Source organism: Scylla paramamosain, chromosome 14 (genome assembly GCF_035594125.1).
Source record: "Scylla paramamosain isolate STU-SP2022 chromosome 14, ASM3559412v1, whole genome shotgun sequence".
NCBI lineage: Eukaryota > Metazoa > Arthropoda > Malacostraca > Decapoda > Portunidae > Scylla > Scylla paramamosain.
This window is the reverse complement of record NC_087164.1, coordinates 15,274,875-15,297,762: the sequence shown is the minus strand read 5'-3', so window position 1 is coordinate 15,297,762 and position 22,888 is coordinate 15,274,875. Positions and strand designations below refer to the sequence as shown.

The 22,888-nt window shown below is 35.7% G+C and overlaps 1 protein-coding gene across 2 annotated transcripts; it reads right to left on the bottom strand.

The window, feature by feature from the left end:
• Nucleotides 1-1,058: 1,058 nt before the first annotated feature.
• On the bottom strand, nucleotides 1,059-22,888 carry LOC135106925 (uncharacterized). Of its 2 annotated transcripts, none has more exons than XM_064016364.1 (12): nucleotides 22,688-22,888; nucleotides 17,257-17,367; nucleotides 15,813-16,065; nucleotides 15,583-15,707; nucleotides 15,059-15,163; nucleotides 14,161-14,385; nucleotides 13,241-13,438; nucleotides 12,881-12,977; nucleotides 11,099-11,166; nucleotides 10,321-10,506; nucleotides 6,532-9,337; nucleotides 1,059-4,996 (listed from the first exon to the last, which is right to left on the bottom strand). In XM_064016364.1, the coding sequence occupies exons 1-12, from the start codon at nucleotides 22,871-22,873 to the stop codon at nucleotides 4,911-4,913; spliced, it is 4,446 nt and encodes a 1,481-aa protein (XP_063872434.1). In that variant the 5' UTR covers nucleotides 22,874-22,888; the 3' UTR covers nucleotides 1,059-4,910. The 2 variants fall into 2 exon arrangements, with proteins under 2 accessions (XP_063872434.1, XP_063872435.1); XM_064016365.1 differs by having other exon boundaries at nucleotides 15,083-15,163.

Sequence of the window (22,888 nt, the reverse complement as noted above, 5' to 3'; positions counted from 1 at the left end):
TAGAATCGCAAACAATTTACTCAAGTACAACAACCCTACGAGAACATGGCACCAGTCATAATAATCACCACTCGCTGCTATATTCACTTTTCACTCCAATCGTGACACAAACTTCCAATACTTATAATAATAATAATAATAATAATAATAATAATAATAATAATAATAATAATAATATGTAATTATCAGTAACAATGGATTATATGCTGGCCGGTGCTGCCAAGAAAAGGACACACACACACACACACACACGATTTATTAAGTCTAATCAAATTTCTTACTCTCTCAAGGAGAAACGACTGATCCTCACCAACCACGCTATGTTGCATCAGTCGGGTCACAACAAAACTGTTTAATCCGTCCTGCATAAAGATGGCATCCCTTTTCCTTTACTTGACTTGATAAACTCATCAGACCAGATGGAGGCAAAGTTTTCATTAAGCCCCGTCCTAGGCTCACATCACCCCTATAACATGCCCATAACCAGAGCAATACCACGCCCAACATATCTCCACTATCCCCACACTATATTACTACATCACAACCTTCCAACACATACTGCAACAGCATCCATTTTTTTTTTTTTTTTTTACTGCTTACAATGACAAGATTATCACACCACCACCTAAACCTAACCGCTATGGAATAACATGCTTGGCGACCACAATTTTTGAGGTTATAAAATTACTGAAGCAGTGTTTGCATTCCTAGTTACTTATATCATTGAGTAATTATCTTTACATAACGCTCTTAATGATAAACCCATTTTGAATATCCTTATGGTTAAAATAGGTGAAGGTATCCCTAGTTATAAGCACAGAATCAGCTACATGCTTCATCTAGTATTATCTAAACTCTGAGAAGACCTTGTCAGCATCACTTATTTAACAAACACAACCCTTCCTTGCTGTTTTCTTTATTTATTCTCTGTTGCTGCTTATGGTTCATCAAATGTCTAAACAGCTTTGCAGAGAGTTAACCTATCTTTGTGGAATTTTAATCTATTTACCAAGACCCTGAGATCAGACCCTCCAAGGATATAGACAATTACAAAATACTCCTTGTGGTCTGCAAGTTTTGCAGTAAACTTTATTGCAGATTACATTGGTCTTTTCAACTGCCTTAAAACATTGCACACAATTTGTTTGGAATATACCCACTTCAAGTTAACCAGAAGCACCTTCAGAAGACAGTGATGATCTGGCTGCATGAGATATAAGTGGTTTCAAAGTTAACATTTCAATGTTAATGCTGAAAATCAAATAAATTTTACAGAAATTTGACCTTCCTTCCAGTCAAAACACTCAAATTACATATAAACCGTGATGGAAGACAATGCTAGTGTTTTCCCAATACTGACAATGCTATTATAATAATGAAAATCATTAGACTAAAAAAAAATTGCCTACAATTTTTTTTCAACACTGTATTCTGAGGACATCTGTAAAGTTTTGAAGGGTCACTGTGTGGTTACTGATGTCATCTGCATTACAGCTTGTGTGAAGTCTAGTGATGCATGGCACAGCTGCCTGCTAAGACATGCTGTTATCTATGTAATTTTTTTTTTTCACTTTCAAACACAGAAAGACCTTGAATTAACATGAAACCCCCAACAATTGTTAGGTAGCAATGTTAATTAGAACTAGGTGTGACTCATTATGAAGTGAAGCAGACTCTCACAAAATGTTGGGAATAAAAGACAAGGCCTTTGTACGTTAATTAGGGGAGAAAAGAAAACAAAGAATAAAGAAAAGGAAAAGAAAAGAAAAGAACCTACAAAATTAAATTTCTCACCTTGATACATAATACAAAAGATTTGCATATCTTTTCAATAGGGCTCTGATTATTCTGATAAACCCATACTGATAACACTATTATAAGAATGTAAATCATTAGACTAAAATGAAGTGCCTACAAATTTTTCAACTGTATTCTGAAGACATCTGTAAAATTCTGAAGGGTCACTGTGTGGATACTGATGTCATCTGCATTACAGCTTGTGTGAAGTCTAGTGATGCATGGCACAGCTGCCTGCTAAGGCAAGCTGCAATCTATGTAAACTTTATTTTTCCACTTTCAAAAACAGAAAGACCTCCAACAATAGCAAGATAGCATTATTAATTAGTAATTGCTGTGACTCAGTAAGAAAGTGAAGCAGACTCACAAAATCTTGGAAAAAAACAAAAAGACAAGGCCTTTGTACGTTGATTGAAAAAAGAAAAGAAAATAAGCAGCCCAGTGCTTAGTGATGAGCCTACACAACTCATATTTTAACCATGATAATTAATCATTCTGCATACATAAAAGAAGAGTTAAAGAGCTTTTCAACAGGCTTTAGGTGTCATCAACCCTAACCCAAAGCTAAATTACCACAATGAAATGTTTCACAACTAGAGAAGCCAAAATCATTGCCACAATCTGCATAGGCTCAACAGGCAGCATAACTTGAAGGCAATGCAAGGACATGCCCTGATAAACAAACATTTCAACCACAAAATAGTGTTTTTAAGGAGACCTAGGCAATGAACAAAAATATAAAAGGGTGGGCTCTACAAGTCAAACAGGGCTCATCCATATAACCCATTAACCTTAATTCCCATTGAGACTTACTGGATTGCAGGCAAACTCATGGCAATATATAGGATACCACCATAACATACTCAGCTGGACATATACTAGCTGTCTAGTATGTGAAGCACTTCTGATGCATAACAACTATGCACACCAACTTTTTTTCTGTATATTAGTAAACCCTCAAGAGTAGTCTGTGCACTGTCGGAAGAGACAGCAATATTGAGAGCAACCACTTAACCATCAGCTTAATTAATCTTTGGTTTACAGACATTACACATGAGGAGATCCAATAAAATCAATATTTACTGAAATCAAGAGGACTTCTGGGACTGTTTCCTTCTCACTTGTACCATTCATCTGGAGCAATAAACCATTCTTCAAACACGTAAACATATTCACAAACACACACACACACACACACACACACACACACACACACACACACACACACACACACACACACACACACACACACACACACACTAATGGTGATATTTAAGTTTGTCCTTTCTTAAAATTCCTCACTGTACTGCAGATAGTACCACTCTCTTTTGATTCTTAATAGCATATGTAACCATTACAAAGACACTAGATTCACTGATACACAAAACTACTTGGCTCTCTATGGGCAAGGAGCTTAGTCCTGCAGAACTGCAACTCTTCACAACAAATTAACACAGCCTAAATAACATGTCAACAGTGGGCCCAGGTAACACTGGGGTTAGATGTACACAGCAAATGCAAGCAGCAAAGAAATGAGCTTGAAAGTCTGGCAGTGGACATAAGATGGAAAGATATCCACTAAGACAATTATGTGAAGACTAATTTTTTTCAATCTGGACTTGGAAAAAAATAAATAAAACATGAAATTCCATCATCATACAATTCTAGAAGATACTACTGGTTACAATTAATACATGGAGGTGAAAAGTTAGACGTACCCATGTGGCACAAACAGCTACCCAGAATAAACATAGTGTCAATACACAGATGTGCCACTACGTGACCCCTTCACTCCTCTCCACAGCTGCAAGCACTGACAAAGGAATGTCATGTACACCTTTTCAATTCAGCAATTTACACTACTAATATAGCACTGTCTTGCTGAAAACTCTTTCCAATAAATCTTTACAAGTGCTTTATTGTACCTCTTAGATAGAGTGAATATTCAAAGCATCTCTTAGTAGTTAACAACTGATGACAACACTTCTGTTAACAATTAAGATTTTATATAAACTGAGGCACCACTGCTGAAATATTTTCTTCCCTGTGCAAGCCCAGAGTATAAAGCCTCTTGACCAGTTCCAAGTGTAACATAACAATAATGTACACTCTCCAGAGGACTGACACAGCCCACATGTGCCATGAGCACTGATCAACAAGACTCCTGTATCCTCTAGCTAAGACTTCACTACCAGAGTTCTTGAGACTAGAAGATGTAAAAGACACTTTATGTAGGTATATACCTCAAGCACAGCATGTTAAGTATCACAATATGCAGAGAAACACTGTGCACTTGCATTTTCAAATATGAGCAGCAAAGCCTTAGGATTTTTTAGCTTGTTTCCCATCTTGACAAGTGCTTCCTGTGAGCAAGTCTTTATGGAAACAAACTCACTGCAGCAGACTCTACAATGCAGTTTCTGACAATGATATATTTTCAAGAGAAATAACGTCACAACACTTATATGTATCTGACATTAAGCGTAATTTCACTTAATGAAATATACCAAAATTCATTCAGTAATAAGAGTATGTGTATTTTGGAATAACAATATCACTTCAATAAGCTATAACACTTTTTCCAGCAGTATCACTAGGTGCTATTCTTGTAATATCACCACATTTCAGTCCAGAAAATCCTTCAAAGACAAATTAAGAGATCATAGGGTATTTTCTTTTTCTTTTTTTTTTTTTTTTGTTTTCAGTAATGAGCTAATGAACAGTACTGATTTCTCACATGAAGTATGAATGATATAACAAATGTTTGTAATGACACTCGAGTAAATATATTTGTAATATTTCAACAATTCATATATCACTGTTAAACTCAGATGAAATCACGTCAAATATAACGTCTGATCCACTACGGTGCAAGGCTTGTCATAAGCATTACTTCATAAGTCATGACATCTTTTATCACCTTGTATCGCCTTATATTTAATTATGTGGGTAAGAGATGTCATAAATTACTAGCACTGATAATGCATTTTTCCATCCTGGTGTTTTTTCAAGGCATTCTCAATCACATGCACACAAAGCTGTAGTTTATCAGGGGACTTCTGATCCCAATGGTCCTTTTTCCTGCCCCTAAGGCACAAATTTCCTCACTCAAATTATGCCTCCTCTCTACTTTCAGCAGCCTTCCAGTACTGGATGCTCTTTGGATCCTTCTCCATGAGCTGCAACGTCACCTCCCAAGCTGTCAAGATAATGGCAATTAAAGTCAAGAAGACATAGAACATTATAAAGCTTGCATTATTTTTCCTTATGAAATGCATGACGAAAAGTTCATGGTAAGAATAATGTGTAATGCTAATGGCCCAAAAAATTAGAAGTGGAAATTCAAAACTCAAAAAAATAGAGATCACAATGATACATCATAAAATAATATAAATATGCATTTCAATTAAAATTATCAAGTTTTTATGAGTTATACTCTTGTTTAATATGTTTTAATTGATGATTTAATGAATTAACTACAGAACAATATCATATAATCATTTCTAAATTCAATAAAAGAAATAATTCTTGCCCTGTTGCTGCTGCTTCCCAAAATCACATTCACTGCCATTGACAAAATGTTAGTGATATAAAACCATCTATCGTGTAATTCATGTATACCAACAATGGTAACCCCAGAATCCTAACACCCCATTGTTAAAACAAATCAGAATCTGAACCATTATATTGAGAAACTTTTGCCCTAAAAGAAAAAAAAAAATATATATATATATATATATATATATATATATATATATATATATATATATATATATATATATATATATATATATATATATATATATATATATTCTATACCCAAGAAGTGTAAAGGTAATAGAGGAAACAAGTGTTTTTAAGCACGATGTGAATGAATTTCTCAGTAATATTAGAATAAGGAAAAGGATAATCTTAAATGGACATGTAAATGGAAAGATTAAATTTTGTGATGTAGCAAATATGACAGAAAACTTAATGTAGATGGAGAGAATGACACCTAAAGACATAATTCAAAAGTATACATGGAACTGAGTCTTTGATCATAAAGTATAGAACAAGAAATTAAGGATGTTTTTGGAGACCAAGGTAAAGAGGGATGTCTCAAGGTTAGGATCATATATAAGAAACAGATGGAATTAAGATATGAGTAGAGGATAGTGAAAGGATACAGGTTAACAAGGACTAAAAGCGAAAGATATGCAAGGGAGAGCAAAATTAGGATAACACTTGGAGAGAGAAATATGTTAATGAAGAAACTGACATCCACAATGCAAGTGTGGAACACTACCCAAAAGAGAGAGGTCCAGCAAGCTGCAAATTAATTTATAGTTTAATTCATAAAAAGAGACTGTAATATATCAAAGTAAGTCTGTCCTTGATGCTACCAGAGACCAACATAAATGTATAGTTGTGGCACAAGAGACCTTTGACACTGCTACTAAAGGTCAAGGAAAGGAGAGAAGACAAGAGGCTTTGAGGAAGATATACAGGATAACTTCACACAGAAAAAAATGTGGTAATCATCAAAATAAAATTCAGGGGGATTAATTTGCTTGTAAGAGTTAAAAAAAATTAAATCCAAAAAGACAAAGAGTAATCAAAGAACAAGAGCAAATAGAAACTATGTTCAAATCAAATTTATGAAAACTTCTTGTTCTCCTCCGCAAATGCATTCCTGTAAAGAATGAAGCTTTCTAGACATTAACCCTTACCGGTCATTTGTTTTATATTTACCTTTTGATACATGTTTGATGAGTTCTTCATAGTTGTAGCTGATCTTGTCATTTTTGGGTGCTTTAAACCACTTGCTGAAGTCTTTAGTAACAGTATGATTATTCAAAATATTGTTGTTGTTATTATTAATATTACAGTTCAAATTATTATCCTCTAAATTTTCACTAACACCATCGTCATTATCACTAGTTGTCACTATGGGTTCATCAAACCCAAAACCAAACTCAATTCCACTCACTCTATGGCTGAATTTGGCATTGTCTGTGAAAACAACTGCAGGTTCCAGTTTTTTCCCTCGACTAGTATCACTTGACTGAACACTGAGTGCTGCAGGTCCATTTCTTGTTTGCTTGTTTTGACATTTTCTATTGTTGTAAGGCTGCCTTTCATCACTACCACCACTCTCAGGACCAGGGTTATCACTCTGTGGTTTTATGGGTTTCACCAATGAATTATGTTCCACTGGAGGGGTTTGTTCCATTTGAGTATGTGAGTGAGTTGGCTGGCCCTCCTGAGCTTGTGGATTCTTCTGAGAATGTGGGGTGAGCTTGGAATGTGAGTTTAGATGAATGGACATGTTCTGTTGGCTAGGAGATACTTTTTCCTTATTTGGGCCACTCTGAGGTTGTACTACCTGCTGATTATTGCCCACCTTCTGGTGCTGTGCAAGTGTAGGAGGTTGTGAACTATTATGTGAAGCTACATGCTGTGGCTGTATACTTAACACTGCAACATTATGTTGAATGCCTGCATTAGAATGACTAAGATAGGCAAGCTGTGACTGTTGACTTGCCTGTGACTGGGAGGCCTGAGAATACTGCTTTGGAGTAAAATGCTGAGATACAAGTAAAGTATGCTGAGGCTGATGTGGTGAAGCAGTATGATGAGAATGTTCTAGAGGTAAAGATGCAGCTGACAGTGATTTTTGTGGTAGTGTCACTACTTCTTGTGAAACCATCTTTTGGGCATTTTGTTCTGAGGTGTTTGATGGATATGAGCTTTGTTGCTGAGTGGACTGATGTGAAGGAGGATGAGACATATGAGTGGCAGTTTTCTGATAAAATACACTAGTGTGCCCTTGATGCTTCACAGGTTGATGATTATGTTGTTCTTGTGTCAGATGCTTTTGCTGTGCATCAGGAGTCTGGGAGTCATTATCTTGAACTACAGGGGATTGCATAGGCTTTACAAGTTCAGTGGGCAACTTTGATGATTTTTCCATTGTTGCTTTCTTATTATCTGACATTAATGGGTTACCAGCTTCCTTTTGGATTCCTACACTTTCACTCTCAGAAGATTCCTTGCACTGATCATTATTTTCTGTTATCCCTGCATAGCCAGGCTGGCTTGTGGAACTCTCACTTGACTGAGTGGTCCGTGATTCATTTGTTTTCACAAAAGACATTGCACTGGGACAAGATATGCATCCTAAACTTTCCGCTAAAGAAGGAAAATTGTCATCTAAAATATTTGTAGGACGAGACTCATTCACAGAGGGTAATCTTGTCTCTGTAATTTCAGCATTTTCACTCAATAATGGTTCCCCCTCAAGTTCTCTAAGAGTAGTAGTACCAGTCTGAACTGAAGAGGTAGTCATCATCCTCTTCATTTGCGCACGATTTGCAGTAGCAGCAAGCTTTGCTATATTTGCATATGATGTCTGAGGTGTAGAATCTGAGGAAGGCGGTGGTTTGCGAACATCTGGTCTAGGGGTTATGGAAGGAACAGGCATGGAGTGTACAGAGTCATCCCCATCTGACCCAGAGTCTTCGCTGTGAGGGGCACTTGTGGTGGTGACAGTATAGCGCTCAGCCCCATACCTGTCCCCAACACCCAGGTGAGACCACTGAGCAATGAAGGTGTTCTCGTGGGCTGTCCGGGGCACTTCCACGAAGTTGATATGAGGCCGTTCAAAGCTCCCATTATAATGGTGACCAGGCTTACCATGACCAAACCGAGGACCTCTGAAACCTTCTTCACCATGGGCACTTCCAGAAAAGTTACTGTTGCCACTAAACCGATCACATTCAAAGCTTTTTGAGTTCTGATAACCATTTTTAGATCTTTTACCCTTTTTCTTACTGCTTACAACTTCAAAGTCACCACCAGCTGGAGATGATGGGCTTAGAGGAATATCTGCAGTTAAGAACGAGTCACCAACACTATAAAAATCTGCTACAAAATCTGATTTTTTGTGGTCAACATCATTATCAACACTATCTAATTCTGTTTCTTTGATGAACGGTCTATTTTTCAGTAAGTTATCAAACTTGTCTTTCTTATTACTGTGATATGTATTCAAGCTACTCAGGGCCATATTCCCATCATCTACAGTCACTTGCTTTCGTATATCACGCACACTATCACTCTGTTTGCTTTTCGACACGAGATCTTCCATGCTACTTGATTCCCGTAACGTACCAGGATTTTTCTTAGTCTTTTTGGAATCATTTTTGTTTTTCTTACTTGATTTCTTTTCTTCTTCTTTCTCTTTGCTCTTTCTCACATTATCTTTAGCTGCATCACCAAGTGGATTACTGCTTTCATCATCAATCTTGCATTTACCTTCCTCATTCTTGTTAGTTTTATCAACACCTTCTTCACATGCCTTGTCAGTATTTTTACACTTCTTCTTGATTTCTTTATCATCTTTACTATCTTCTTTCTTTCCTTTGTGTTTCTTTCTATTTTTCACATTTGTGTTGTCAACATCAGCTCCAAGGAACTTCAAAATGTCATTGAGGTCCTGATCTCCACAAAAGCCTGGTGTTTCACTGATGTTCACAATGTCTTTTTCTCTGTTGGCCTGGAAAGAAGTGCAAATATTAATTAACTTACAATAAAACCTTTTCCTCATCAAAATAAAGCAGTAAAAATAAATAAAGTTAATCTATAATTATAAAACTTAAGTGCAATTACTTATCATCTTAACAAGTATGGGAGAAAAGAGAACCTTGTGTACAAGGAAGGAGCAACAAATGACTGAAGACAACAAATATATATGTACCACAAAATTTCAGTAGTAGGATGAGTAAGATGTAGGTAGTGAGAAGAGTTCAAAAAACAAAAACCACTTAACTTGAGGGTTAGTATATAAAACTAAGGTGGTAAGATGTCATGTGAAGAATGTTGGTGTACTTCATCTTTGATCTATAAGGTAACCTAATGTGGTGACAGAAATTTTGAATGAAAGTAAGTTATTTACTACATCATCTGGGCAGCCTCTACCTTCATATCATCTACAAAAAGTTATTTAATAATTAAAACTTTCTTACAAACAAGATACCTACTTTAAATATTCAAATTTTCTTATAAAAAAATCTACATCATAATATTTTATCTGCTCTTTCCTAATAGCATTTCATAAACTTCCTTCTAGCCACTGTCTTTTTTTCTGTATTTTGATTTTCCCATTAAAGCAAAACAGAATCCATGTGAAATTCTGAAAAAGAATGTAGACAACAAGCAGAACACAAAAAAGCACTTCTATTCTTTTACTTCTTTGATTAAAAAAAAAAAAAAACACTGAACTTTCTATGGGAAGTGTCTTTGTCTTTAACTCTTCAAGTGCCGTTTATAATAAACAAAATACAAATTATGTGTATTTCAAATCTTCTGTCATAAGTCATTATACAAGGCTTATGATCCCTAATGCATAATTAATACATACATATCTACAACCTGAAAGCTCCACGACTATATACAACACAAGTTCTTATTCACATATCTTCAACAATATGGGTTGAAAATCACTCAGTGCGTAGCCAATATATAAAATAATTTACTCACCTTTTTCTTGTCATTTCTGGCCTTCACACGATCAAAGCGACTCGCATCCTTTAGGTTGATCACATTCTTCCGTGACGTGGTCTGCACAACTGTGCTGGGACGTTCTCCAGCCAGGACTGTGGGATTTGTTGAGCCACTTGATGTAGACATAACAGGGTTCCCATTTTCATCAAGGGAAGCTTTATTCTGAAAAAGGATATGAAATTCATCATCTCCAAAATATATCTCATGCCATGATTACAAGTAAGTTTTGCCACCCAGCTTCTGGATTCATATTACAATTATATCAATGAAAATAGCATGTGCCTCACTTACTTAAAAAAATAATGCAGTAAATCTGATAAAATTACTTGCACCATGATATTGAATAAAAATCCCAATACAATTTTTCTCAACAGTTTGAAGAATATAGCAAACATTACTCAGAATACCTACATTTTTTTTTTTTTTTTGACATCAATTTTTCTCAAGCAAATGTATTCAGCTGTGTTAGGCTCTGGATCAAATTGAAATGAAATGAAATGAAAATACAATGTTACCGCAATATCAACTTTTATATTATTAGAATAAATAAATAAATTAATTATATATATATATATATATATATATATATATATATATATATATATATATATATATATATATATATATATATATATATATATATATATTATGCATTCATTTTGCATTTTCTCCTTCTAATTTACTATAATATTAAAGATATGCTTGAAATCTCTCAAGAAATGCAAAATTGTAAATTTTAAAGGAAGTATCTCACCTCACAACTCCCCATCTCACTTTTGTTGCCTGTCAGTTTACGTTTACCAGTATTTTCTTCTTCTGTACCTAAAAGAAAAAAAAATAATAATAATAATAAAGTAAGAGTTGCATTAGTATTCTCTACAACAATCCAATTATCCAGTAATGTTTCACACATTTTCAAATGAGAAAAATTATGGATATAACTTATAGCTGTATAGATATGGTCTTTAAATATATGAGAGGTATTGCATTCTGGTATTTCAAATATTTTCCTGTTCTGTACCATTTCATCATTTAAACATTCTTTCATTTCCCTGGTCCTTATCTTGCATGCAGCACTTCATAGTAAGTAGTTTGACTAAGTAAGAGAACAGCATAAGTAAGAATGTTAAGGGAGAATACATAAGTGAAATAAGTACACAAACAGCAAGAAATCAACCTCCAGTGAAATCTGAGAATACAACACTAGAGTATATGAAAATAAAGGATATGAAGAAAATAAGAGGACTACAGCCTACCAGGAGCCAGGAGGGAATGTAAGAATAAATGGAGACATTATTATACCAGAGCTCTATTAAACAGATGTCAAACACACATACACACATGGGAAGATATGTCAAACAGTTCCAACAAATTTAGAATTACAGTTATTTACCAAACTGGTTGAATTATTTTCTACACATTCTTCATCCAAATCAATGTACTTTTGAACATGGGGTTTCCATTTATGTTAAGTCTTCTTTCTAGAATTTGGGGTATTTATTTGGTACCATGTCAAACCCTCAGGAATTGCATCACTTAGACACTTAAACCTGACTCCTTATAAATGTTCTTTTAGTTCTGAGAAGAGGAAAATATGAAGGAGACAGATCTGGGTAGTAGAGTGCATAGAAGTTTTCCAGCAAAAATCACACAGAAGAGACCTAACAACTCGTGATAAATGGCCTAAGGCATTATTGTAATGATGCATCACAATGGCACCATCGGCTCCTGATAAGGATAGTCTTGTGGACCATCCTATTACATCCCAGGAGCTCATACATAGCACAGGTGGCCATGTACTTCCACACCAAAGCCTGACAGCATACAATGGTTTACTGCTGTCCCTTCATAATGACTGTTCCCTACCCTGCACCTACTCCAATCCTTTGAGCACAGCAGATGCAAGGTATGTTCTATGGAAGTAATACATTAGATACATACTTATCCAGGGAATGAATAAACGTGTAAAAATATGGGGAAATTACTTGTAAATAATATGGACACAAGATGTAAACCTTAAAACAAAATATAAGTTGAAGAATTACATAACCTGAGAAAATGGAAGGCTGGGGAGAGGTGAAGTGCAGAAAGACATGAACTAATTATGAATGAAGAGCAAATCCCTGGAGTATTTCTGCTCCAAGCATACATTACAGGTAGTTCCCTGGAGTGGAATGCGGCATTAAAGAGAATGATGATTATGACAATGATCATGATGCCTTTACTCTCATATGAGCTACTAACAACCAGTTCTTTCAAAATATTCAGTTAACACAAATATCAAATAAATGCCCCCCAAAAAGAAAAAGAAAATCCAATAAAACAAACAAATAAACAAACAAACAAACAAACAAACAAACAAACAAACACACACACACACACACACACACACACACACACACACACACACACACACACACACACACACACACACTGGAGCTGTTTGAAAACAAATTATTGTACACATTGATTTCAAGTAAATATATTATCTTGTGGCCTTAAAAGGCACTGTTACTGATCTCAAATTATAACTTACATTTATTGGAGGATTTTTCCTCCTTGAAGACTGAGGTTACCGACTGCGAGTTCTGGAGCAACAATGTACGATGTCCTGAACCAAGCATGGTATCCCCCTGCAAATAAAAAGATGAAGTAGCTGAAATAAATACAAGTATAAATACTGACTTCTCAAATTAAATTAATAAAAAATTATGCTCAATAGTAAACAGTTATAAAGTTATCAAATACAAGAGTCATAAAATTTGAAAAATTTAGAAAAAAGCTTTAATAATGAACCCAATAACCATGATATACATTAATCATTCCAATAAGCAAAATTTCATGCCACCAAAATCAAGTATCCATAATCAAAAATACAAATTCAAAAGGACATTACCTGTGATCGTGAAAGACTGAAGTTGATCCCTTTGTCTACCTCTGTATGAATCTTGTTAAATTCAAACTCAGATCTATGGCACTTTACAGTCTGAAGTTCTATTCCATTTTCTTCAATTGGTATATTTGAACATTTTCTTCCTGTGAAGACTCTTGGATCAATTTCTTCATCTGTTGATTCTCCTTCAGAGGCAACATCCTGTAAAGAGGGAGGAAAGCAACAGTCTAGAAAACTCAAGTGTGGAAAAATATACAATTCTGGCAATGTACAAATTCAGCAAGTAAGAGAAATAAATCATGTATCCAAATTTGGAATTCTAAAAGACACAAATCTTTGACTGCAAAAAAAGAGTGGATGAAGATCCTCCCCCATGGAGAATGTCAGCCTGTATAAACATCCCTATAACATAGAAATGTTCAGCTCAACTGTCTACATGATAACACCCAAAGGATTGTTGCTGATTATGCTACCATTTGAACATTCTTGACATATTTCATGCTTTATTCCCCATACAGTTGGAAGAATATTCATTGGAGAAGTCCATTAGTTTATCTTTTGAAGACCATGACAATACCTTTAGCATATTAATAAGAATCAAATGCAGAAACAGAATACTTGGCCATAAATTCTAACTGTCTCAAGCATAAAGTGTATGAAGTTGGATGTGTGCTGATAATTTCAGTATCTTAAATTATGAAAAATAACCAAAAATACTGGTATAGCAAACTTAAAATTTCAGTCAGATCATTCTCCCAACAAGCACCATACAACTCTTAAAAGTGATACCACCTGTAAACTTTCATTAGTATGGTACCCTATGGGATTTTCTCAACCATACAATGCTGAAAAAATCTCAAATACATTTGTACCCCTCATACTAACACATTTCTCTACAATACTTTGGTCCATAAAAATCTCACCGAAACAGAATCATGTGCATGGCTTGGATCAGGGCGAATTCCTCCAGAGGCCCCACCTACACCCTCAGGAGGGAAAACACCTTCTGAACCAAGGGGCACTTGGTGCTTGGGACGACCACAGATGTTATCCTCATCTTCAGAGCTGTCATCACCTCTTTCCCTATCTTCTAAGTGCCGTGGATACTTGCTGCTGGAGCTCTCACTGGCTGTCTTTTGCCGCCGGTTCTATACATGGGAAACATCTTGTTAGAAGGAAAACTATTATTCCTCAATAGCATGTCTATCCTATCTGTCTGTAAGGTTATCAGTCTGTTTGTTTGCTTCCATCTCTGTAAGTCCAGCTGGCCTTGCACAAACTGGTTCACTGGACTGAGTTTCTCTACTTCTTCATAAACGGTTTTTAAATGCAATCACCACACAAACTCATACCTACATCACTTGATATATATCCTTATTGTAGCATCATCATATTGTATACTTCCCAATCATACAAATACTGATCATTCTATATTTTCACCATTACCTTACACTTGCCTGTAATACTCCCATAATACACATGATTATGTTGTTATTCATTTCATCATAGCAATGATGTCTCTGAAAGTTCTGCAAAATCATATTTACAGGGATCCTCATCCTCCTCTTCATCATTATCAATTTACAAAGGAACACTTGACATCTGCATCTGTCCCCTTTGTCACTTGATAGCAGTTTGCCATCACCATGATAAAAGCTTATCTGTGACTCCCATTACCTACTCTTTATTTCACATTCATGATCTGAAGCCATTCTATTACAGTTCGTTCTTAAAACTTAACCAAAAGCCAATCCTCAGCTATGGAATCAGTGTACTTTAATACGTTAAAAATTACAATTCATGTACAAGATATTCTCTCACCTTACTCCGTGCACCACTGTTTACCTCAGAGCACACATGGCTCAAGCTGCCAGATTTATGAAGCTTTTTCGATTCACTGGAAGCAGCTTCAGTTTTGCTCAGGTTCTGGAAAATAAGGAATGGACTAAAATTCATCACCAATAACAATTTCATAAAGCATCCTTCACTTGCACCATTATGGACATGAATGATGGAACAGAGCAGTTACAGCCCACCCTATAAAGACAAACCATCCTACCATTTCCACAACATTACATACACTATACATCTACACAGTCTTGGAGCTAAAATATGTCATCATAAAACTATTCAACACATGAGCCTCAGTCTCCTGATAACTACATTGAAGCTGGATTCTCATCTGTCACCCTGTTTGACCAGTCCCATTGATAACTGGGTGTCCTCATAATTCCCCTAACTTCTATATTAGCTTTTATAAACTTTTGCAGCACTCTGACCCAAACCTTAATACCACTTTATCAACCTAGTAATTCCACAATACATAAAACATCAGTCATATTTACTTGTAAAGATCCCCCCTCTCGCTGGCTGGCACTGGCCCTGGCTGCATCTCTGCATCGCCTCCCCTTCTTCTTTCGTGGAGGTTGCGTCTCAAATGATCCTCTTGACAGATTACCACACGATCCCCCTGTAAGTTAAGCAATTTTTATTTTCAAGGAGCTTGTAAGTACATGTCAATTCAAAAAACAACTTTTTCTCAAAATATTGCAAAAGGGTATATAAACACACTCACCTTCTCTGCAGCGAGATGCCACACCCTGGTTAGGTCCAGCAACCTTTTTGGGCTGTTTTGTCTCAGAAAGGTCATGAAGAGAGCCAAGAGAACCTCCTGTGCTTGTGCATGCTGCAGCAGATTGTTGGTCCCCACTTGACTGATGTTTTCGTCCTAAAAACTTTTTGTTCCTACACCTCTGAATAAGGTCTCTGGTATCATCACCAGAACTTGATTCTTCCCTGAGAGCATCTTGTTCTTTCAGGATCAATGCCTACACCCAGTAAAAATAAAGAATCAAAATATACTATGTTCATGCATGTTTTCAGCTTTTTCATGTCTTTGTATGCTGCTACTGTAAAACACCAAACATTTTTTTTTTTTTAGTTTTCTTATTCTATAATCATATTAAGTTTCTGAAAAAGGGTTTCCAAGTCCTTCATATTCATTTCTTTAAGCCTATAAAAATAACATATGGATAAATCTTAAATTGTATGAAGACTACATAATTGAGTAAAAAAAACTTTGAGGAATCAAATTAATTTAAATAACTTAACCCTGTTGTTTTATTTTTTATAACAAAATCTTTTCCCAGACAGAGCATAAACTCTATACTCCTTGTGGCACAAAAAATTAATAAGTGTGTGTGTGTGTGTGTGTGTGTGTGTGGATGACAACCCATCTTCCAGGTATATTATTCACTGTACAATCTCTGTGACATATGGCAAAAGAGAACAGCATTGAGAGAGAGAGAGAGAGAGAGAGAGAGAGAGAGAGAGAGAGAGAGAGAGAGAGAGAGAGAGAGAGAGAGAGAGAGAGAGAGAGAGAGAGAGAGAGAGAGAGTGTAAAAACTGGAATAACAATCCAATGTAAATAAGACATGAAGTGAAAAAGGTTTAAGACCCAATAAATCAAATACGGTATCGAGAAATGGCTTGGTATAAAAAGAATGCATGATGAAAGCAAAATAAGTGATTAGAACAATTGCAAAAGTGAAGAATTTGACTGAAGTGTGTGAAGAGTCAAACATCCAAAAGTGATTTTTCCAAACCAAAAGAATGGCAGAAAGTGAGGTGCAGGAAGATAAGAGTGCCTGAGTATACAACAAAAATAATTAAGAGGATGAGAGGATAACAGTAAGCAAGGAGCAAATGCAAGGACCGGATAAAGGGACACTCTTGTCTCAGTCATGACAAGGGAACAGTTCTTAAAAACCGGTGTCAGACGTAGAATAAGAGTCACATACACTCCCAAAAATATATCTAGTAAAAACTGCACATTGGTAAATAAAAATAAAAATCAATTAATAAATAAATAAAGTTAAAAAAAAATAAAAAGGTTCTAATGACAAAAGAGAGACAGATACATGAATTACACTTTCTCAGTAATATAAACAAATCTAATCTACCAAAAAGGGAATTAACATTTGAAGTAAAATCAATAAAAGTATCAATTTGAAACTGACCAGAGCATGAGGAGAAAGAGAACTTTTATCTTTTCTCTTCCCAGCATTAGTGACTTCTTCCAAAAGATTTCGGAGTTCATCTTCTTGATACTTTAGCACTTCATCATAGGCCTGTAAAGAGTTACAAGTCTCTTTAAACTTTATATACATATATGAAACTTTTACATCTGCATAATTCCAAAATCACTGCATAATACAGCTGTCTCCAACATCCATACTGCAAAAGTGCCAAGAAACCAGTACTGACCATTCCAATAAAGCACAATTACTAAACGAGCAGCAGCAGCCATATCAAACTTTTCCAGTGTTATAATTACTAAGCAGGACTGATTTTTACCATGTGCTATATGTTTTTATCACATCAAATGTCAGTGTATGATAATAAGATAAGACATCTTTTTCATGTTCCACAGATAAGAAAATGCAAAACATACTTCTACATAGATAGTTAAAATTTCTACCAATCATAATATCAGACTTTAAATAAAAATCTCACACAGAAAAGAGAAACTACCTGTCGTTAATTCATCCATACTACTATAGCCACTGGGTGGTAAATAATGACCCTTATCTTATCAACAATCAGCTCAGCAGGAGAACTATACTTATCACAAACCTGCTCAAAACTTTTGTTCACATTTGATATTGTTAAAACAATGACATTACTCCCTTTGTGCACCAGTATCATCCAACATAGCAAATAATGATAAGGGATGGTGCTATTCTATCAAATACAAACTACATAATTATGAAATACTTCAGTTAACTTACTTCATCTTGCCTGAACTAAATCTCTTTTTCATGACCGAAATAAATTTAACCACTGCTAAAAATAAACAAATGAATGAAATACTTATCCAATGCATTTAAGCACCAAAGTGATACTGATGAGCAAAAGTTGGCATTTATCATTGCTGACATAAGCAAAACACTCTGTACCAAAGGCACTCCTGGAGAAATCAAAATTTCACAAAATTTCAATGTGTGGCCCTGCTCAACCAATGTTCTTCACACACAACCAAAGACATCTGAACATATGATGAAGCAACCATCTTTCTCACAAAGTAACTAAGGACATCTTTATGCTGAAGCAACCAAACCAAATAACAAAAGCCAACAATATGATTTCTCTGAACCTGAACCTGTTCCCATCCCCAGAGCAGTGTTCTTGAGCCAATAGTTGTCCTGCCAAACATACTTATGGGCAATTCATTAATGCAATCAGTGGGCAGAGCATAAGAAACAGCTTAACTATGAAATGGATTGTTCTATACATTTTACCTGACCTCAAATCCACCAATGAGTAAACACCTTTTTGCAAAATTCTTAACAATTTTAATCCATACACATTATTGAATTATTCTATATTTAATGTTAATATAATACAAAGTACACATAAAAGGGGGGGTTCAAAATACTTCCAAGAGTTGCTGTAAACACTAGCTGACTTCAGTTTGTCTAAAATACAGACATGCATAAATTTTTTAATAAATTTATCCTAAGAATAAAAAAAAATATACAGTATATAAAAAGCTACAAAATAACTCTAAACTCTGTTTTGATTTCTAAGAAAGAAAACAAACTTGGAATAAAAATTGTACTGTGTAAAAAGACAAGCCAAAGAGCATCTAAATTCCTATCTTTCTATAATTTCAGAAAGACATAAACACTGTTTTGCAAAGCCTCAAAACCAAATGCCTTCATCTATCCACATGACCTACCACACAATTATCCCCTCATCTTTAAAGCACTCAACTGTCTCTCTTTTGTCTCCTCTACATTATTATTATTATTATTATTATTATTATTATTATTTTTCATTATCAAATATTGTTATTATTATGAATAATATAACTATTTTTCATTACTATAATTATCATTAGTTATATTACAAATCCATGAAGAGCATCAAAGAAAAATCGTAGAATTGGTATAAAAAAAAAAAGCAGAGTTCTCTTAATAGATATAAAAAATTAGCGAAAGATAAAATAAAGTAACAACCAGGAATATGCTTCACAGGAAGGAGTTAACTTTTGCAACTGATCTATCGGGCAAAATGAGAGGAAAACTTTTGAAATATCTCATCATTAAAATAGCTCTTTATTTTCTCAACAGACCAGTCTTCTGAGAAATTACAAAAGCAGTTCTTTTAAAAAGATTCTCAAAGGTAAATTTGTAATATGAAGTCAACAAGTAATTTTAAGAAATTACGAGGTCTTTCAAGAACTAAATATGACACTACTGGTCTTAGCAGGAATAATGATAATTAGGCTGTTCTACTGAAAGAAATCCAAATGGAAACTCATCTCTGCTTTTGCCAGTGCAGCTTCCACAAGAAGACTGTTCTGTTTCCTATGTACAGAAACATTCTTGTATGGATTAATTTTCACAAAAGAACTGGGGAGAGGCAAATCCACTCACAAAGCTATAATATGCAAGGTGGACTCAAAAGCTTTTAATCTCATTAACTGTTACCTTTTCAATGACTGCAATCTTCAATCTTTCATACTACTGCAAAGTTCCTTGTCTTGCTGCAATCTTCAATCTTTCATACTACTGCAAAGTTCCTTGTCTTGCTATCTTCTAACATTATTTCTGTACCTAATTATATACTCTTCTGAACTTGCCAACTACAGGTCTCTCACCTCCCATGGCCTCATTGCACACGACTTTCTATTTACTTTCACCCCTATTCTGTGCACATTACTAATGTAAGAACTGATTAGTACCATGTTGAATATTAATCTCTTTTATTGGTAAACTCGTGAGCTTTGTCTACTTATGATTATCTACCTTTGTATGACTTGGACTATTAAAAAAAAAAAAAATAAAGGTATCAACCTATCCCCAGTAACTATGCAACCTGACTGGAACCTTGTTATCTTTTTTGGATATGTAGTAATTACAAAAGACCTTTCTAAGTCTTTTGTAGCCTTTACCACCCTTGAACAAAAATCAAATGGAAAAAAAAGCCCATATAATACAGTGTTTACAAAAAGTAACAACTGATTAGAGATGGTCATCACAGGATGTTAATTACATATATGCAAGGCACTTGGCAATCAAGAAGGAACAGCACAATCATGTGTTTAGGATGTGGGGATCTATTCCAGTTTCAACCAGTACAAAACAAGTATTAGTTATTTATGTATAAGGCTATGTATAATGCTTCCCAAGTTTTACATCTCAATATTTTAAATACTTCAAACCACTGAAGTTGAATCATCTGATCTCAAACAAACCAGTTCCCTAACAAATTTTCCAAATAAATAAATGCATTGGTTTGTAAACAGCCTTGGTTCTTGGACTGGCAGCCCAGCAGCTACATGCTGCCTGAGCTGGGAGGCATGATGGGAGAGCGTCGCTTACTCTGTAGCATCCTCCCCTTCTTGAAATCAGTGTCATTTCTTGAATTTCATTGTTTTGTTTTTGCATACCATTACTAAATGGAGCCAAACAAGAATACTGATGGCAGCAAAGTGTAAGGAAATAACAAAGAAACCATAACCCAACTTAAAAATGGCATTTGTGTCTCAAATGTTAATGCGGCAGTTCAGTATGGCAATCAATAACCTGTACCATTACCTCAGACATTTTTTCTTTATGGAAGGTCCCTCTTCCAAACAATAACATCTCTCCTCTTTCCCTTCTTCACCACCTTCCTCTTACACTATCAACTCTCCTCCCTACTGGAAAAGCAAAGTTAAATTTAAGCAATAATGAGAGGTTCAGGAATGATTTAATACATTTCACATTAAATTATAAAGGAAAAATTATTTCAGTTCAACACTAAGTTCCACTACACAATAAGGTAAAGGTGGGGGATGCACTACAGCTGCACATGACCTCAGTGCTCATCTCCATCACACTTTAACTCTGAGCCTGTGTGAGATGACATCCCTTACCCCAAAGCACTGGGCCACTATGACATCCAGGTTTCCACATTTCACATTCCCCAGGTAGCTATTTATCAACTCAAAAGGAAGGATGAATAGGTTGGCAATATGTTTGTCAACTGTCCCACCCCAAATTCAAACCAGGTTCCTGAGATTTACAGCCAGATGCAATAGGCAGAGCAAAACTGAGGTGCACTATAATGACAAAAGAGAATTTCCAAGGTAGTCCAGTGATAGGTGCTATCAACTTTGTTTCAGTGTTAAAATGATGTTCTGACCATGATTTATAGTAGCAAGATGGCATGCTAGGACTGCTGGCATGCATGGTGCCTTCAAATCATCACATGGTGCCCCTTTGCTCCTCCCCAACTAATTAAGATTGCTTGATTTTCAAAGGAAACATTCCATATTCCTGAAATTGTTGTATTAGGGCATGGCTATACTATACTTCTACTTTATTTTTCTCTTTCCCTATATCCTAAATATTTGCCCTACCAATCCAAAACACTACATTCCTCAAGCTACCTAGTCATGGGAAAAGAGAGAAGACAAAACAGGTCTACTGATTGAAGCTAAATATTTACCAGATGCTATAACATATGTATTAGATTAGGATGTATCAGACATTAAATGTCTTAATTTGCCATCAAGATGATAAAAAAAGAGAGAGAGAGAAGGACAGGGATTAGGACATGGCATCACTTAAAGCAATTTGGTACAGATGCCTAATATGAACAAACCACCCACACCCACCCACCCACACATACACAGCCACACATCATCCATAATTAGCTATCTAATCAGCAAGAACTCTTAAATTATTCGTTGGTTTGGTATAATTTCATGTTAATTTGTATTTTTCGAGTGGTGCCTGGACTTGATGACTAACTTGTCCCCCCCCCCAGTGGTGGGGCTGAATACTAATATAACTTGCTTTCCATCGTGTTTAATGATCTTTGCACGGTGTCATCGTCAAAATGCTTCACCTTGATGTACACGTTACACTTACGGACGATCGACAGAGACATTTAAATGAGTGTTTTTCCTCTACGTCTCACCAAAAAATGAAGGAAGTACTACGTCGGTGATCCAAACTGGAACACATTTTCTGAGCGTCACGGTGTTGTGCCAGTCACCTGTCTGCCTGCCACTGCCATCCACCTAGACCCACACTTGCCTTTGCCGCTGTTAATGCATTGTGATTAAAATCTACTCCACCTGGTATTCACTGTGGCTAACAGTAACACGATGCAGTACCGGGCTGATAGTGGGAGGCAGGGCGTGACTCCTCTGCTAGGTACTGCTGCTGCTGCTGGTGATCACTGCTGCTGTTAACACTACTGCTTAACTGCACTCACCACCATACCTTTCCTCTACCCCAGGCCTATCTCTGTTCTTATATTACCGTATATTACATAGAAAACTTAGAACCACAAGTTATCAACCCACGCATGGAAGGTATTTCCTCTATATTTGCTATCTAGTCGACCCTCCATACAGTAACCTACAACAACAATGGCGTATTGCAGCTTTACCTTGTTACCCTTCAGTTTTATGGCCTCGGAAGTATCGCTTGAGTTTAATGCGCCTACTTGGATGCCACTTGACTGTTGCTTTAAGAACTGTGAGAGTGAAGAAGGTCCAGAATTGTCGGGATCACTCGAGTCTCCGTCTTGCTGGAGACATGCGGCCATCTTGACTGAGTGCAGCGTTGCCGTCATCACGATACATTTCTT

Bases quoted from the DNA above. Each gene is read 5' to 3' on its own strand.
- LOC135106925 (XM_064016364.1), bottom strand. From the start codon at position 22,873: ATGACGGCAACGCTGCACTCAGTCAAGATGGCCGCATGTCTCCAGCAA. The intron at 14,386-15,058 runs GTGAGAGAATAT...TCCCATGTATAG, and splicing joins ACAGTGGTGCACGGAGTAAG to AACCGGCGGCAAAAGACAGC. The intron at 4,997-6,531 runs GTAAATATAAAA...TTATCTTGACAG, and splicing joins CATCAAACATGTATCAAAAG to CTTGGGAGGTGACGTTGCAG.